This window comes from Dermacentor variabilis, chromosome 9 (assembly GCF_050947875.1).
Source record: "Dermacentor variabilis isolate Ectoservices chromosome 9, ASM5094787v1, whole genome shotgun sequence".
Classification (NCBI taxonomy): domain Eukaryota; kingdom Metazoa; phylum Arthropoda; class Arachnida; order Ixodida; family Ixodidae; genus Dermacentor; species Dermacentor variabilis.
In genome coordinates, this window is record NC_134576.1 from 148,414,368 (window position 1) to 148,433,181 (window position 18,814).

Consider the following 18,814-nt stretch of genomic DNA (forward strand, 5'->3'; position numbering starts at 1 on the left):
GGCTTGGCGAGCCAAAATTATAGCAAGGATAGTCTGGTAGCGACAGATCGCGGTGACGCTATGGATTTAACAGCATTTGCTCTGATCTAATTAATTGCTTATTGATAAAGAAAGACTACCATTGCATTCTATAGCAACTAAAGAGTAGACGTAGCAAGTTTCGATAACTTATGTTGTGCCAATACGCATAGGCGCTGACTACGAAGGGCGGGGCGGGTTCCGGGGCCCGAGCCCCCTCCGGGTGGAGGGGAGGGGCACTGCGATGCCGAAGCCTCTCCCCCCTCCCCCTTCAGAAAGTCGTTACCATAGTTCTGTCACCCACATGATTTGAAGTTTCTTTAGAGTTACCTCTAGGTATTCACTTTACACTTTATTGAGGCTAAATGCTTACTAAATCATTATTGGCACGGACGCGCGCGGCTTTTAATTCACATTTTCACTTCTGTAAATCCTCACAATAGGACGAGAAGCGTATTAAAGCACCAAGGTAGATACCTCATCCGCATTTTTTCACTTCATAATTTTTTTAATTACCGCTGAACACCATGCACAAACAATATATATAAATATATACACAGGACCAAGTTTATTATATATTTGAAAGAGAAGGAGCTAACCAACTAACAATTATCTTTAATGGTATGGACAGCCTATGCCTAGAAAATGAATAAGTTGCTATATGTTCACCTCGCCTCAATTTGCTTTGCGTGCTTTGTTGACTCTGAAAAAAAAACCTGCAGACTTCAGTGACCCCTTTGACAGTCTTATCAACGGCGTGTGAAATTCACGTGAATGATATGTATCTCAGTATCGCTTCTGTTTCCAGTAGGCAATGCTAACTGCTAATGAGAAAAGCCTCTTCTAATAATTTACAACATTTATTAGGATGAAGACATCGCCACTTGCATGAAGAAGTCATAAAATGTACAATTCACTTAGTAACCGAAATGAGGCCAAGCCGGATTCATTCGAAATGAGAATCAATAGCAGTCATGTGCAGCAGCGCTTATACGCGTACTCTCAGCAAAAAAAAAAAAAAGAAAGAAAGAAAATATGGTGGGCCACTTTAATCTTCGACTTTGGTTTCTCTTAGTGGCACTCGCACCTCGGCGTTAGTGTTATTTTGGTTATCTTTAGGCGAACGCAACGCACGAACCGAACTCGGAGGTAACTGGTTTTCATTAGTTAGCCAGTTAGATATCATGCCAACTTGTGTGTGACGTCATTAGTGACGTCATTACATCCGCTTTATACTTCTGGGTTTCCAGGAATTTCGGCAAAGTTGTGCTCACGTGGCGGGTCTCTATAATCGGTTGTTCTGTGCTTTGGTGCGCGGTAATAAATGATTTCTAAATAATTCTAATTATGCCAGACGCTTCAGTAACTCAACTTGTAAATGAACTTTTGTTCTGATATCATATCCATAATGAAACCCTTGAATTTTGTACTGTAATATTTTTATATTTTTCCGATTTATATTGAATTTCGTCCTCGGTCGTCTCAGTGCTTTCTAATTAAATATAGTTATTCCAGGCACTTCAGTAACTCAAATTGTAACTAAACTTATGCTCTGGTATTATATCTATAATAAACTCGTAAATTTTGTACAGTATTGCGTTCTTTTCTATTTTTTTTTCACATTTATTTTGAATTTCCTCCCCGGTCGTCTCAGGAGGTGAACCAGAAGTGCTGTGCGAGAAAGAACAGTGTCACTGGATGCTCGTACCCCTAAAAAATAGAGGCTGCAGTACCGCCGGAAAGGCGAAGCAATATCGCCGATGGCTTTGGTAGCTTGGTATAAGACGTACACGAAAGCAGATTACACCGCCGAGCGGCGCCAGTCTGCTGGGGATGTGAGGGGACTCAGGCTGCGATCTCCTATTATGAGTTCTCGTAAATACTCATATATGGCCGTCACTTCAGTGAACTATTCTTCGAAGTCACACGAAGTTTTTTCGACTGCAAATGTTATTAAAGACAATTTGTTGTTGTAGATGAGGTGACGCTGCCTCCATGGTCGCTAGAGTCTGTTCCTGCCAACGCTTCTATTGATAGCGGCGGTTCATCTGATGCCGTGGTTCAACCACTCACAAATTTCTAGAAGGACATAGTGGTGCCCAGTAGTGTTGTGTCCGTAACCAACAGGACCACGTCATTGTGGGCACTAAACTGTTCTGCCGTGCCTGTACTACTTCCGAAACACATGAAACTCGCTGTCCTCGACACCTACACTTCCTTTATGGTTGTCAGTGACGAGACCAATAACGCAAACGAAAAACCTATCTGCCCCCTTCAACCAAAAATCCCGAACATGGTCAGCAAGTGTCTATGTTCACGTGAACGTGACGCCTTGGTACAAGCGCTATCCCGACATGCTTCCGTGCTTGACTTCTTCCAAGGTGAAAACAGTGCCATTCTTCCTTCTTCACGCATCGGGTTGACACTGGCTCAGCTCGCCCTGTCCGGCCGAAGCCTCATCGAGTGTCGTCATCGGAACAGAAGATTATTGCTGAGCAAGTGCGTCAGATTCGAAAGATGAAGGTCATCCAAGAGCCCTCGAGGCCATCGGCAGCGCCAGTTATCTCGGCGAAGAAGAATGATGGCTCTCGGAGGTTTTGCATTGATTACAGGCGGATAAACGAGGTCACCAAGAAAGATGTGTACCCGCTCCCACGAATCGATGACGTAATGGAGTGCCTGCATTTTGGCTCGTTCTTTGCGTCTCTCGATTTAAATCCCGATTATTGGCAGGTACCTATAGATACCACTGACAGAAAGAAGACCGCGTTTGTGACACAGGACGGTTTGTTCGAATTGAATGTTATGCCGTTCGGGCTTTGTAACACGCCCACCACTTTTTACAGATTCATGGAGGCAATTTTTCGTGGAATAAAGTGGTAGGTATGTCAGTTTTATCTGGATGATGTTGTCATCTTCGTCCGCACGTTTGAAAGGCACAACACACGCCCTAGCCTCGTTTTGGATTGAGTGGAGAAAGCTGGCTTGATTCTCAACTCCGGAAGTGCCGGTTTGGTGAGTGCCAGACATTGCTTCTTGGCCTCCTCGTGAGCAAGGATGGTGTCCGACCAGACCCAGGGAAGACAGTGGCCGTGTGCGCCTTCAAGCCTCCGCAGTCTGCACGAGAGCTCCGTAATTTCCTTGAATTATACTCGTATTTCTGCCGCTTTGTTCCAAGATTCGCTGACACAGTGCATCCATTCACGCGTCTGTTGCAAGAAGATGCACCCTTCGATTGGACACTGGAGTGTGAGTCCTAGTTCGTTCAAATCAAGTTCCTACTTACGTCGGACCCTATACTGCGTCACTTCGACCCTACTTCAGCCCGCCAAAATCCATAATGACGCCAGCGGGATAGGCATCGGAGCAGTGCTCGTACAACGATAGAATGACGCAGAATACGTTGTTGTTGCTCATGCCAGTTGTTGTCTTAGCAATTCTGAACGAAATTACACTGTCGAGGAGTAAGGATGCCTCGCGGCTGTTTTAAATTTCGCTGTGACATTTAAGGTCGCTCATGCAAGATCATCACCGATCACCGTTCTTCAAGCTGGCTAGTGGGTCTTCGAGATCTGTCTGGGTGTCTTGCACGATGGGCTTTACGACTTGGGGTTCAAAAAGGTGGTCGGGCCCCAGCCGCCCTCTCCCCCACCCTCCCAGAAATATGAACACTTTGTACTAATTTCAAAAACCCCAACGTGAAATCCCGCTGCTTACGTCGTGTACACCAACTATGGCAACCGGACTGGTGCTTTCTACGTGCCGACTAATTTTATTAACTTGAATGATAACGAGATCACAGGACCACTTAAACAAATAAAATCATGTCTAAGCCATGGGTGATACGTAATATCCTTATTTGTTGAACTTTTCTGCCTCAGATTTTTGTAAGCATGTATGCAGTGACGGAGCACATCCGACAGACTGCTTTATCATTATGTACCTTTTTGCATTTTTTACTATCGAATCCTGTTTGTGTGAGCCTGATTCTGTAGTTGTGCTTGATGCCAATGTCTTTCCGTTTTGTCTATCTTAGAGACATAGTATGTGCAGGCCTTTTTAATATTACAGTGCCCATTTTTAGGATTTTTTTAATCCGTTGTGTACACATTTTGCTGCTACCTGCCGACTGCCCAGCCTCGCATACAAGCAACGTTGCTTATGCGGGGTGGATATATAACCGTGAAGTGAATGGATGTAATAAAGATTATTATTATTACTGCTATTACTAATATTTCCGCCTATGCCTTTATGTCCGAAACAGGAGAATATGCGGAATCGGTATACGTAACACTGATGCACCGGTATTAAGGTTTCGTTCGCGAAGTTCTAAAAGGTGATTATGATGCGCGGCGTTTTATGACGCAAGGGCCAGTTGTGGTCAAAGAGCGCCAGATGTTCTAAAAGGTAAGCTTGCAGTGCGCGTTTACTTCCTCTGCTAAGAACATAGATTTTCCAGCCACGCAAACTAAATAGTGTTTTGAAAGAACAGCAGTCTAAACTGATTTAGTGTTGCGCTTTAGTATTGCTTTCTTATCGCTACCATCGACAAGAAGATCAAGGCAATGCTCTTCACAAAATTAAAAAGAAATATGGGAGTTTCGCCCGTACCCTCTTACACACTAAAAACTTTTGCACCCTTTGGGGGGTATACTTGCCGCACAACAATAATCGCCATGTGTCTTACCCACATTTCCTTTCTTTAACGCTGCCAGCCTTCCAAGTCATGAACGGCATGCGCGTTATAAGCATGACAGAGCATTCTCGACAGGAAAGTAACGAGCGCAGCGTTTTCAAGAAAGGAAATACGCGGGCAAGACAGATGACGATTATTGTTGTGTAGCAAATATACACTCCAAAGGGTGTAAACTTTTCTTAGGGTGTACACTCTAAGAAATGTGTACACCCTTTGCGTCGTATCTTGCCACACAACAATAAACGTCATCTGTTTTGTCCGCCTTTCCTTCCTTTAACGCTGCGAGCCCGGTACTTCCCAGTAACGAACGGCATGCGCGTTATCAGCATGCATGACATAGCGCGGCCGACAGAATAGTAGCGGGCGCGGCGTTTTCAAGAAAGGAAACGCATGCAAGGCAGATTACGAATATTGTTGTGGCAGATATACACCTCAAAGGGTGCAAACGTTTTTAGAACGTACACTCTTAGGCAAAGTTACACCCCTTGGTGTATATCTCTGCCGCACAACAATAATCGTCATCTGCCTTGCTTGCGTTTTCTTTCTTGAAAACGCCGCGCCCGCTACTTTCCTGTCGGGAATGCTATGTCATGCTGATTACTCACATGCTGTTCGTTACTGGAAAGTACCAGGATCGCCGCGCTAAATAAAGGAAACGCGGACAAGACAGATGACGATTATCGTTGTGTGGCAAAACGGTGTAATTGTGCTTAAGAGTGTGTGGTAAGCATTTACAGCGAGAGCAATTTAGCGTTGCGCTGGAAGTTCTGCGACGATGTTTTGACTGTACGCGCGTGCGGCATGTTGGCGCGACTCAGCATGCGAGGCAACTAGCGCTGCCCAGAAGCGACAGCACCCTGGCATACTACCAGGCACCTCACAACGCCGGCGTGGCGTCGCAGACATGTCAACCTTGATGGTGCACGAGGCGGACAAGAAGCCGTTGGCGTCAGCAGCCAGTGAAATGTGAGACACGTAGCGCAAGCGTGACGTTTACCGCTCGGCTACCAAAGCTCTGCAGGAGCGCCCGTAGTGTGCGTGCGGACAACGCTCGTGACTGCAGAGGAAGGCAAAGAATACTATTATGCAGCATGTACAGCAAACAAAACATCCACACTTACTGCCCCCTTTTGTGGTTGCATTGAGGACATCAGTGTGAGAAAGCTCAACATGGCTTTGTTGTTGTGTTTTTCATGCCATTTGTTCTTTTTATCGGAGAGCCAAAGGTCGCGGTAACGCAGCTTCAAAAGTTGTGAAACATTCTAAATCGCCTATCAGTACATGAAATGAAATCAAGATTTCATTCCTTGATGCCTTCAAGGTTCTTAGAGACACGCGAGTAGACCACATGTGCGCTTACTTGTACAACACCTTGTAGTTCTCGACGGAATCGTTGTCCATGTACTGCTTGAGCGCGTCGAACGACGTCAGATTGACACCTGTGCAAAAGTAGAAGTAGTCCACGTAGGGTCGAACGCCGTGTTCCCGTGCGCGCTGCAGGTTGAGTGCGACGAGGTCTAGGCCGAAGCTTTCGTTACGTAACCGGTACAGGTGGTTCGTCACGCCATCGGTCACGTCTCTGCGGGAAGAAAGAAGCCGATTTGAAACGTTGTCGATTCTACACTCCCAATGGCCTGTTTCCTGCCTGTCCTTTCCCTTTATTGACATTTTACTTGCTTATGGGAACACCGTGTATATATATATATATATATATATATATATATATATATATATATATATATATATATATATATATATATATATCCCGGCCACGGCGGCCGCATATCGATGGGGGCGAAATGCGAAAACACCCGTGTGCTTAGATTTAGGTGCACGTTAAAGAACCCCAGGTGGTCAAAATTTCCGGAGTCCTCCACTACGGTGTGCCTCATAATCAGAAAGTGGTTTTGGCACGTAAAAGCCCAAATATTATATATATATATATATATATATATATATATATATATATATATATATATATATATATATGTATATATATATTTATATTGTGAGCATTATTCATAAGCTTCATATTCTCACCTGTACATACCCATCATCACCGCTTTGGGGCATGGTGGTGGAGCTCTTACTCGAGAGAATAAAGAAGAGACTGGATGCCTAAACCTTGTCCCACAAGTAGTGGAGTGTGCTGCCCGGTTTCTTCGTCCTCTCGCTCCCGGTCTATCTCCAGCTTCATCTACGCTACATCCCTGGAGCTCCGCTCGGGTCGCCGCCGCTACCAACTGCACTCAACCATGTCGCAAGACCAGCAGACCAATACCACGACGTGCACCTTGCCTGCTCCTGCAGGAATTCCTTCTTGGACAGTCACCACCCCTCAGAAGCATCCTTCGGTGTTTGCTGGGATTCCAGATGGCGACGTTGAAGACTGGTTGGAGCTATAAGAGCGCGTGAGTGACTTTAACCACTGGAACGAATCAGCAAAACTTGCTCACGTTGCCTTCTACCTAACCGGCGTTGCGAAAACTTGGTTTTACAATCATGAGCTCGATTTCATCAACTGGAGCACCTTTAAACACCACCTACGTCAGATTTTTGCGAACTTGTCTGTCCGCTTCGATATCGCCAAGAAGAAGCTTGCTGAGCGTGTTCAGCACTCGGGCGAGTCTTACACTTCGTACATAGAGGATGTCCTCGCCCACTGCCGCCGCGTGAGCACCTGCTCAAGGGTATTGGAACTGTGGCATTCAATGCTCTTGTAGTGCTGAATCCCACTACCGTCGCAGACATCATTAGTACATGCGTCTCGATGAGCTTCATATGCTCCGGTTACACCCTGACACATCTGATTTAAAGGCTTCTAATGACAGCGAGCTACGTACCTTGATTCGCTCCATCATCCATGAGGAACTGCACGCCCATTCTTTGTCAAGCCCTCCTGAGGTCCATCTGACGCCTCCTGGTGGCGGCCTACGCCATATCTTGAGGGAAGAGATAGCTGCCGTGACCTGCCCGCAAGTCCCGAGCCCGCACCCTATCCCTTCGCCAATTTACGTTCAGGTTGCCTCTATAGTGTCATCCTCCCAGCAGCCACCACAACAGGCACCCGCACCGCAAGTGTCCCTGAATCCTATCACTACAAGACCACCACCTCTTCCGCCTTACAACGCATGGAGCCCACCTCGACCGGTTTGCTACTACTGCGGCATCCGTGGCCAAATTTCAAGATTTTGCCGAGGGCGTCAGCAAGATGGAAGACGCGGCTATGACGGGTTTGAAAGGGATGACTTTTCTGGCCCTGTACCACAACATCGGCGTTCTTACTACGGTTATCATCCACGACGTTCTGCATCTCCACAGGACTTCAACGCTGCTAGTTCATTGCGTTTCCCGCGTCGTCGCTCTCCATCACCGATGCGGCGCTCCTCTTCCCCTCTTCGACCGGCTACTTCGTCCTCCGATCACAGTCCGGAAAACTAAATGGTGCTGCTTCAGGAGGGAAAGCTGCATCCTTTGGATAACATGAAACTCCTCCGATGCGCCCATCAAATGTACTTCTGGTGTGTGTTGAAAGTATCCGAACCGAAGCCTTGGTTGACACCGGTGCATCGCTTTCCGTGTGTTTGCGCTGCGCGTGTTTTCATTGATGGCATCCTTCACCACATTCAGTTCGACGTGCTGCCTTCGTGTACCTACGCGACGATTTTGGGATGGGACTTCCTGTCCTCCGCCTCAGCTTTCATCTCTTGCCGTCAGCGAACTATTCATATGACGGACACTGAATCTTCATCCGCTGTCGATGCTCATAGCCTACGTTTCGTCACGTCTACCGACTGCTTCATTCCCGAGGGTAATGAGCACATTCTCACACTGACTTCCGACACTATATTTAATGGTGATGTTTTCCTTGCACCGAGCGGTCACTGCATTTCTGGTGGGCTTAGCCTTACTCCTAGCCTGGTGCGGTTTCAGGACGGTGGAGCGTTTCTCGCTGTTCGTAACCCTACTTCTTCGCCAGTTGTGCTCTCCCAGGGTACTACTGTGACTTGCTTTACTGACACCGAACCTCATTCGCTGGTAACGCTTCACACCGAAACACCACCTTTGTCTAGCACAACTGATGATCATACTGCTGCCGCTGCTTTAACGGCCGTGATAAATCCCAATCTGGCTGCTGCGCAGAAAGAAGACCTTTTGGCACTCCTGCAAAAACACAGCGCCTTCATTGACGTTCACTCCAACCTTCTGGGACGCACTTGCGTCGCAGTATATCGCATCGAAACCGAAGGCAGTTCGATTGTACGCCGCCGCCCGTATCGCGTGTCTTCCGCAGAACAGAAAATCATTGTGGATAACGTTGATGGTATACTCAAAAGAGACATCATTCGGCCATCGTCCAGTTCTTGGTCGTCTCCTGTTGTGTTGGTTCGCAAGAAAGACGGTTTTGTACGATTTTGCGTCGATTATCCAGCCCTTAATAAGATCATGCGCAAAGACGTGTATCCGATGTCAAGAATCGACGATGCCATTGACTCCCTCCAAGGTGCAGAATATTTCTCGAGTTAGTAACTCCGATCCAGGTACTGGCAAATCCCCATGCACGAAGCGGACAAGGACAAGACAGCCTTTGCAACACCAGACGGACTTTACGAGTTCAACATCATGCCCTTCGGTTTATGTATTGCTCCTGCAACATTTGTACGCATGACCGACACCGTTTTACGTAGCCTTAAGTGGAAGACCTGTCTGTGCTATTTAGATGACATCGTTATTTCTTCTACAACATTTCGTCAGCACCTTGAGCGTTTGGACGAAGTTTTCACACGCATTTTCAACACTGGACTCCAACTCAACACAAAGAAATGCCATTTTGCCAGAAAGAACATCAAAGTGTTGGGCCACCTTATCAGCAAAGATGGCGTTCGACAAGATCCCGACAAGGTTGCTGCCGGGATTCGCTTCCCTCACCCTGAAAATCAAAAACAATTAAGAAGTTTCTTGGGCCTGGCATCCTACTTCCGCCGCTTCATCAGTCATTTTTCTGCCATGGCGTCGCCGTTGCACAAGTTGCTCACGTCGAGCAGTGCTTTCCCTTGGACAGACGACTGCGAACTTTCTTTTCAAGCACTCAAGCAAGCATTAACCACCGACCCTGTCCTCTGTCACTTCGATGAGAACGCACCAACTTCATTGCTAGGGGTCATGGGATCGGTGCTGTCCTACAGCATGATACCACCTCACGAGAGAGAGTTGTTGCCTGTGCCAGCAGCGCATTAACGGTTGCTGAAAAGAACTACTCGATCACAGAGCAGGAATGTCTCGCAGTAGTTTGGGCGATACAAAAATTTCCACCATACCTTTATAGACGCCACTTCATGGTCATGACCGACCACCACGCCTTATGGTGGTTGTCGTCAATCAAAAATATGTCTGGACGCCTTGGTCGCTGGGTGGTCCGCTTGCAAGAGTCTGGGAAAAAGCGTCAAGATGCCGACGCTTTCTCTTGCTGCCCGCTGCCACTATTATCTTCGAGTACATCTCCCCATTGCTCGCCACTTGATGATGAGACTAAGTCTCCATTCCTGTTATTACTTCTAGTGGTTACTGACACGTTATCTTCCCACTGCGTCACAACTATGTTGTAACAGCATTATACCATACAGGCTGAAATGGCTGCTTTCCGTTGGAAATTGATTTTTTTTAAATACTACTTGAGCGATGAACATGGTCAGGGACAGCGGGAAAGCGAGCTGATAATTTATAATCCTGCAGTCATTATTATTATTATTATTTGTTTTGAAAACATATATACATTTAATAGGAAAGGTAAAGCGAGGAGCAGGCTCGCAACTGCCACTGGAAGAGGCACAACGCCTGCCTACTCTTAAGAAGGGAGGGGACAGCAACAAAGATATTGAAGGTAGGAAGGAGGGGAGGAAAGAAAGAGCAACAGGACAAATCTAAAATAATAAAGTAGAACACACAGTACAGATTCCACACAGTAGGGCCGGTCACTGAAGGTGACGCAACTACAGAATGGTAAATGGAAGAAATAGTATCGACGCTACAAACGTGAACCTAAGTTAGTTAATTCGGGAAAAGTAGGTAGAGCGTGATGAGCCTGATCACTTCGAGACGTACAACCACTGGGACACAAACATTCGTCGAGTGTCGTACACCGCAGGAGATGACAGTCTCTCACTAGCGACATGCGCTGCGCACGGAAAGCGGGATACTCCGATATAAGGTGCTGAAGTGTCTCGCAGCAGCCGCAAGACGTACACGATGGACTGGGCACACGTCCTTGTCTGTATAAGCGTTCTCGCACGTCCATGCAGCCAACACTCAGCTTGAGCAGTTGCGCTCTAGTCAGTCCAGTCATACGTAAAGGAGCACTCCTCGAGGTTTAAGCTATTGCAAGCCCAGGAACAAGAAAAACTCTTGCTCGGGCTAATTGGTTCATGCTTGAAGTAGTAAAGGCAAGGCGCAGAAGACCAGGACTCAAGAAGAACACAAACGACAGGACCGGCGCCCGGTCCTGTCGTTTGTGTTCTTCTTCTTGAGTCCTGGTCTTCTGCGCCTTGCCTTTACTAGTTCAAGCATGAACAAGAATTGTCTGCGTCGAATGCAGTGCATCCTGCCACGCACCGAACTACGACAGCCTGGTGCCAATCATTGATTGCTAGAAACCACGACGCAACACATTCCCGAACTTGTCATGGTGCAACGAGAGACGAACTAATGCGTTTACGACCGAGCGCTTGCCGAGAGCGTTCAGTGTACAAGACCATACACGCTCACCGTGCGAAATGTCTGCGTGCATTCTTTCCTGAACACCCTTCAGGCATGAAAGCCAATCTTGCCCCGCAAGTCAAGTAAGCAGTGTTTATACACCCATTCAAGAGGTTTTTTCTTAATTATTTTATCAACTACAATTCATTTTATATGCGTCAAATGACTGGAATTACCAGCCGCCGTACACTGGCGCTAAATGCCTCTCGTTAGCTAGGCTGCTGAAAAACCACGTACGTTGCTTTCTGCGCATCCAGGAGCGCTATAACGTAAAACTATTCCAAACTTTTCTATTCCATTTCTGCTATCAGCCCTTTGTGATTGGTCAAAAACTTTTTTGGACCACCCCCACTTCACCTGTCTGTCACGCGACGTCACGGAAACCGCGATACCTCCCCATCCGATATGATGTGTACACATTGATTATGCATGATTTGACCGAAAAAAGAAAAAGTTATTTCTGGCTCGACGCCTTTTCGCCATTAGCCCCCGGCTATTGGTCAAAAGTTTTCTGGCTGCACCCACTTCACCTGCCTGTCACGCGACGTCTCATAACCGCGAAAACTCACCGCGTCAAAGTGACGTGTACGCATTAAAGATGCATTAATATGCCGAACAAAACTGAATTTTCTTCTGAATAGCCGCAGGCTGCCCCGTTCCGAAAGGAATAAAAGATGGCTGCCGCCGATAGCTCAGGCACTGGCTACTCGCATCTGCCAGAGAGCATGCGTATAATAAATCTTCTTGCGTGGCCGCGTAACGTTTTCGAGCACTTTCGGCACGTTTACGATCTCATTCGGCCAACTCTTCTCTGCTGAGGACCCGTTTTAGGGTCATTCTTAAGCTTCCGTTGCATGCCGCCGCGATTTTCGACCAGCCACCGCAAGCTAAGTAAGGAAAGCGGAACAATCACACACGGCCGCACCACCTTCTTCATCCGGTTATCGCTTTTCAGTGCACTGGCTCTGCCCCATCGAGTCCCTCTCCACTTGAGCATTCTCCTCGCCTCTTGTCAGCCAATTAGATACGACAAGCCGCTCAGTGTAGACAATGTTATTCGTTTTTCAAGCAAACAAAAGTGACCTCCTATGAACGAGGAGAGCGTTTGATTGGTCTGTTCAGACAACCCTGAGGGTGACCGCCCGGTGCTTGCGTCAGTGGTTACGCAAATTCGACGTCAGGAGATTGTAATAAAAACATGTTGGAATGGTTTTACGTTATAGGGCCCCAGAATCTGGGTGCAAACCCACGCACTTCTAAAGCGTCTTCGGGTGCTCAAGGTAAATAAATTGCTTGCGACTTGCTTAGCTGCGTGCAGTCGTGTATGCGGCCTTCCAAGAGTGCACGTAGGGAGCGCGCAGCCTCGATCAGCAGTGCTGCAAGCATCCCTCTTCAGGCCGAGCGCCCTTTTCTCGGTGGAGTGCAGACGGTGTTAGAGAGGAGCAACCTGCGGCCCGCGATACTGAGAGCATGCTCACCTGTCGAATGCCTGCGCACGCTGTTGCATAAGGCCCCGAAGGACTGGCTCGAGGAAGCCGTCGTAGAACTCGAACGGGAAGAAATAGTTGTCCTGCAGTTCGAAGGTGGTTCCGCCCAGCAGATATTTGCTGCAAGTACAGAAGGGAAATGTCACCCGCATTCCGACCGCAACCGTTTGGAAGCTCACGGCTGGATAAGTATGATCGATTGGGGCTCGCCTGATGGTGAGGTGTCGTTACTCATGGCCCTCGGCTAAGTGCAGTGCGCTCTTCGCACATCGGTTTTCTTGCTGCTAGTAAGTGGGACTTATTGATCTGCAGAAATTAAGCGCCTCAACTTTTGCAGGTCTGAAAGCTGTTATTAAGTGCCTGGAGGACGGTCTTTGAACAGGCGCATCAGGATAAACCGTCTGACTGCATCGGTTATAAAATTTAATCAGGGTAATTCATATTATTTCTCGTTTAATTACTAGCTAGAGTTATATTACCAGTTCGCACTTCACTTCTTATCGAAGCTAACGAAGCCATGTGCTCCTTATTTGTGTATTTACTCTGAAATTTCTCTTGATTTATGCGCACTAAATATTATTTATTTAGGATTTGAGTCTTATGCTACGATAGCTTGCGTGGTTCGATGTGTTAACTATATAAGCATATAAAAATAAAAAGCGCTCTAATTGGAAATACGAGTTGTCTTTTCGTTTTCATGTACGCGTGTCTGTTTTCAGCAGTGTTAAACGACTGGAAGATGCAGCTTTTTGAGAACTATGGGCCACGCTGATGTAAAGGAGACATACCAGCCGGCAAAGCAGCAACAGCCGCAGCCACGCCATACCCCTCACCTCCCCCCCCCCCCATAAAAGAAAAGGAGTGCTTTTAAAGGGGACATTGGTGACATGAAAGATGCCACCTCGCTCATGCCGCTTTTCTTTCAATGTCATCACGCGACTTCCAGCGCATGACGCGCACGACCGCAGTGTCGCACTACTGACGGCTGTGCCACGACGGTGGCGTCAGCGCTACACGAATGAGCAGCTCTCACGCGGCGAAGGTTCCGTCGATGAGCGTGTGTCCCAGGCGGAATGCGGCTGCGGCGAACTCGTTCAGCATGGTCGCGTCCACGCTGTCATTGTACGTGGTGGAGCCACTGGACCGGGGCGCCAGTCCGAAGCGAGTCATCGTCTGAGGCCCCACGACGATGGGCAGCCACTCCGAGTACACGATGTGCTGAAACTGGCACTCCACGATTCGCCTGCAGCCGCGCGCACAATGCTTCCTTATTCGTCTCTCTGAATAACTAGCACTAGCTTACTACTAAAGGTTAACTGGATTGAAATAGCATGTTTAGCGTCCTTCAAGCGGCTCTGCATTTAAAAATTGTGCCCTCCATAACAGTCCATAGAGCGTTACGTTTCTGCTGTCTTCTTTAGAACAGAATAACGGTCCTCGTGATCAGCTGGTGTACGAATCGAAAAAAAAAAAAAACTTACCCCGACGTCTTTAAAAATGAGCGCAAGTTTTAATCGTTTTCGGGTCGTTAAGGCGTCATCAGCAACTGGTGGAAGTGTCCATGAAGCAGCGCGCTTTTAAGTGGGGATCGTTCCGACTCAAAATTCGGGTCTGTCCCGCTAAATTTGGCAACCCTACCGTCATACACACAGAAACCCACCACAGCGCTGTTGAGCTTACCCCTTTCTTCTTTCTACTCTGTCCACCCGCTTTTTCTCTCCCAGTGTAGGTTGGAAACCAGGCTCAGAAAATGTCCCACCGCTCCTTCCCTTGTTCTATGTATATATATATATATATATATATATATATATATATATATATATATATATATATATATATATATATATATATATATATATATAGAACGAGAGGACCGGGCGCCGGTCCTGTCGCTTGTGTTCTTCTTCTTGAGTCCTGGTCTTCTGCGCCTTGCCTTTACTACTTCAGCCAGGAACAAGAATTGTCTGCTTCGAATGCAGTGCATCCTGCCACGCACCGAGCCACGACAGTTGCGGTCTGCAGCCAAGACTTAAAAAGTTGATTAATTAAACATGGCTAATCAGTTAGGTAAGGGGAAAATAAAAAATAGCCTGAGTAACTCTACGCCAGTGCCAAGATGATGCATTCGGTTCAACTCGCGCCAGGAGTGCCTTTCATGTTTAAAGCTTTGGCTCAAGTTATGTTGAATCTTTTAAGAGATTCAATACATACAAGCATTTGTCTCGCAAACCAGATTTATTTCAAGGGAATTTTCCACGTCTCAATTATTTCTCTCGTCGTATTCGAGTGCTCATTGCCGTGTTATAGTTTGTTAACGAAGCTTCCCCTCAAGTCTAAATATTGTAAGGCAGTTTGTCGTGTGCGTGTCATGGCCACGCATGCTTATATCGCCTTTCCGTTTCTCTACCACGGTTGCGCCTTAAAACCACGGCGCTGCAAGTTTGCTTTCTTTTCCTTCCCTCTTCTCCGCCCTTAAACTGGCTCTCTTAACTACTACACGCAGAGGCAAGAAACAGCGCGCGCTTTAGATCCTATAGATGAGATGAATATTTACAATTATTATTAGGGTTATAATTATATTCGAGTGCTGATTGCCGTGTTATAGTTTGTTAACGAAACTACCCCTCAATTCTAAATATTGTAAGGCAGTTTGTCGTGTGCGTATCATGGCCACGCATGCTTATATCGCCTTTCCGTTTCTCTACCACGGTTGCGCTTTAAAACCACGGCGCTGCAAGTTTGCTTTCCTTTCCTTCCCTCTTCTCCACCCTTAAACTGGCTCTCTTAACTACTACACGCAGAGACAAAGAAACAGCACGCGCATGCGATCGCATAGATGAGATGAATACATATATATAGAAAAGCATCAGTCATAGCTCTCGAAGTATAATATAATATAATATAGAATAGCTCTCGAAGATAGCTATTCCGGCGGCTAGCTTCCCACGCTATGCGTGCCGTCCTCGCACCTGTTAAAGCTTTTCCTAGACGCTAGAACTATACTATTCCTACGCAACCTTGAGCGATCGGAAAGCGCGTTTTCCACGCCTGGCCGGCGGAGAGGGGAGGCTTCGTTCCGGCCGCGAAGCTCTCCACATCCCCGTAAGGAGCCTGGTGGTGGTCTCGTGCTGACGACGCCCTCTCGGTGAGCGCATATTTCCCCCCTCATCTTTTAAGAGATTCAATACATACAAGCATTTGTCTCGCAAACCAGATTTATTTCAAGGGAATTTTCCACGTCTCAATTATTTCTCTCGTCGTATTCGAGTGCTCATTGCCGTGTTATAGTTTGTTAACGAAGCTTCCCCTCAAGTCTAAATATTGTAAGGCAGTTTGTCGTGTGCGTGTCATGGCCACGCATGCTTATATCGCCTTTCCGTTTCTCTACCACGGTTGCGCCTTAAAACCACGGCGCTGCAAGTTTGCTTTCTTTTCCTTCCCTCTTCTCCGCCCTTAAACTGGCTCTCTTAACTACTACACGCAGAGGCAAGAAACCGCGCGCGCTTTAGATCCTATAGATGAGATGAATATTTACAATTATTATTAGGGTTATAATTATATTCGAGTGCTGATTGCCGTGTTATAGTTTGTTAACGAAGCTTCCCCTCAAGTCTAAATGTTGTAAGGCAGTTTTCCTAGTCTCTAAAGCCGCTCGAGTTCACGCTGCTCCTCTGGCGGCCATTTTTCCAAGAAATTATGCCTTCCAACCAAAAGCAAAAATCGACTGTCGCGGACAACACCAGCCCCTTTCCACATAAGTATGAGGCTCGGAGCAGGAGCTATAGTGCTTGAAAGTAACCGCTGGCTTGACGAACCAACCGACTGAGCTACCTTTCCGGGCAACATTGAAGGATCACGAGTTCAAATCACAAGTTATGTTCCTTTTTTTTTCCCCTTTCTTTTCTTTTCTTTTTTTTAATGTCTTTTCCTTCATTTTATCACTGTACGGAAACCCTCCTAAAAGAAAAAATTATATATCCTCAATTATGTGTGGCCACACATGTGCAGGTCATAAATACCAGGTTCTCTAGCCGAGTGCCATCCATGCGGTATAACCGAGCTCAGATTGGCCCACCTTGACTGATCAAATTGGGCACCACTGTAGGTTAAATGAGGCGTACAACTCCTGCGGGACCCGCCGTGGTTGCTCAGTGGTCATGGTGTTAGACTGCTGAGCACGAGGTCGCGGGATCGGACCCCGGCCACGGCGGCCGCATTTCGATGGGGGCGAAATGCGAAAACACCCGTGTACTTAGAATTTGGTGCACGTTAAAGAACCCCAGGTGGTCGAAATTTTCGGAGTCCTCCACTAAGGCGTGCATAATCAGAAAGTGGTTTTGTCACGCAAAACCCCATTCTCCAATTTTTAATTTAACTCCTGCGGGGACGGTAGAGTATCCGTCTCCAGTGCAAAAGGACCGTGATTCAAATCCCGGTGCAGCGCAATTCTCAATCGGAAAATACAAAAAAAAAACGTGTGTTGAGAAAATTGCACAAACAGGCCTGGAGTGCGGCCTGATCCCGGTGACCAGAACCGGTAACGCACTCTCTCACCAGAGCAGGATTGGCCACCCTGGTGCAGTACTGGGCCACAACCTCCTATATGAATACAACAATCAAACCCCGGCCCTCAGTCCCCAGCAGCCGCGAAGCAACTGACCACGGCGGCGGTCAGATCTGTGACGCTGCAGAGGGTGCTAAGAATACCTGGCTCCGGACAGGCCGCCATTGGAATCTGAACCTGGCAACATTTAACGTTAGAACGCTATCTAGCGAGGCGAGTCTAGCAGTGTTATTGGAGGAATTAGAGGGTAGTAAATGGGATATAATAGGGCTCAGTGAGGTTAGGAGGACAAAAGAAGCATATACAGTGCGAAAAAGCGGGCATGTACTGTGTTACCGGGGCTTAGCAGAGAGACGAGAACTAGGAGTCGGATTCCTGATTAATAAGGAAATAGCTGGTAACATACAGGAATTCTATAGCATTAACGAGAGGGTGGAAGGTCTTGTTGTGAAGCTTAATAAGAGGTACAAATTGAAGGTGGTACAAGTCTATGCCCCTACATGCAGTCATGATGACCAGGAAGTCGAAAGCTTTTATGAAGACGTGGAATCGGCGATGGGTAAAGTCAAAACAAAATACACTATACTGATGGGCGACATCAATGCCAGGGTAGGCAAGAAGCAGGCTGGAGACAAGTCAGGGGGGGAATATGGCATAGGCTCTAGGAATAGCAGAGGAGAATTATTAGTAGAGTTTTGCAGAACAGAATAATATGCGGATAATGAACACCTTTTTCCGCAAGCGGGTTAGTCGAAAGTGGACGTGGAGGAGCCCGAATGGTGAGACTAGAAACGAAATCGACTTCATACTCTGCGCGAACCCTGGCATCATACAAGATGTAGACGTGCTCGGCAAGGTACGCTGCAGTGACCATAGAATGGTAAGAACTCGAATTAGCCTAGACTTGAGGAGGGAACGGAAGAAACTGGTACACAAGAAGCCAATCAATGAGCTAGCGGTAAGAGGGAAACTAGAGGAATTCCGGATCAAGCTACAGAACAGGTACTCGGCTTTAACTCAGGAAGAGGACCTTAGTGTTGCAGCAATGCACGACAATCTCATGGGCATCATTAAGGAGTGCGCAATAGAAGTCGGTGGTAACGCCGTTATACAGGAAACCAGTAAGCTATCGCAGGAGACGAAAGATCTGATCAAGAAACGCCAATGTATGAAAGCCTCTAACCCTACAGCTAGAATAGAACTGGCAGAACTTTCTAAGTTAATCAACAAGCGTAAGACAGCGGACATCAGAAACTATAATATGGATAGAATTGAACAGGCTCTCAGGAACGGAGG

General features: G+C 47.1%; 1 protein-coding gene across 1 annotated transcript in view; it reads right to left on the bottom strand.

Annotated features, from left to right (window-relative positions):
* Positions 1–18,814, bottom strand: part of LOC142557819 (salivary peroxidase/catechol oxidase-like) — a 129,052-nt gene that overhangs the window by 49,881 nt on the left and 60,357 nt on the right. Inside the window, exons 10-12 of the mRNA XM_075669974.1 lie at positions 13,988–14,197; positions 12,946–13,074; positions 6,075–6,293 (exon numbers count right to left, since the gene is read on the bottom strand). Of these exons, the coding sequence (XP_075526089.1) occupies positions 6,075–6,293; positions 12,946–13,074; positions 13,988–14,197 (558 nt within the window). The remainder of the gene's footprint in view (positions 1–6,074; positions 6,294–12,945; positions 13,075–13,987; positions 14,198–18,814) is intronic.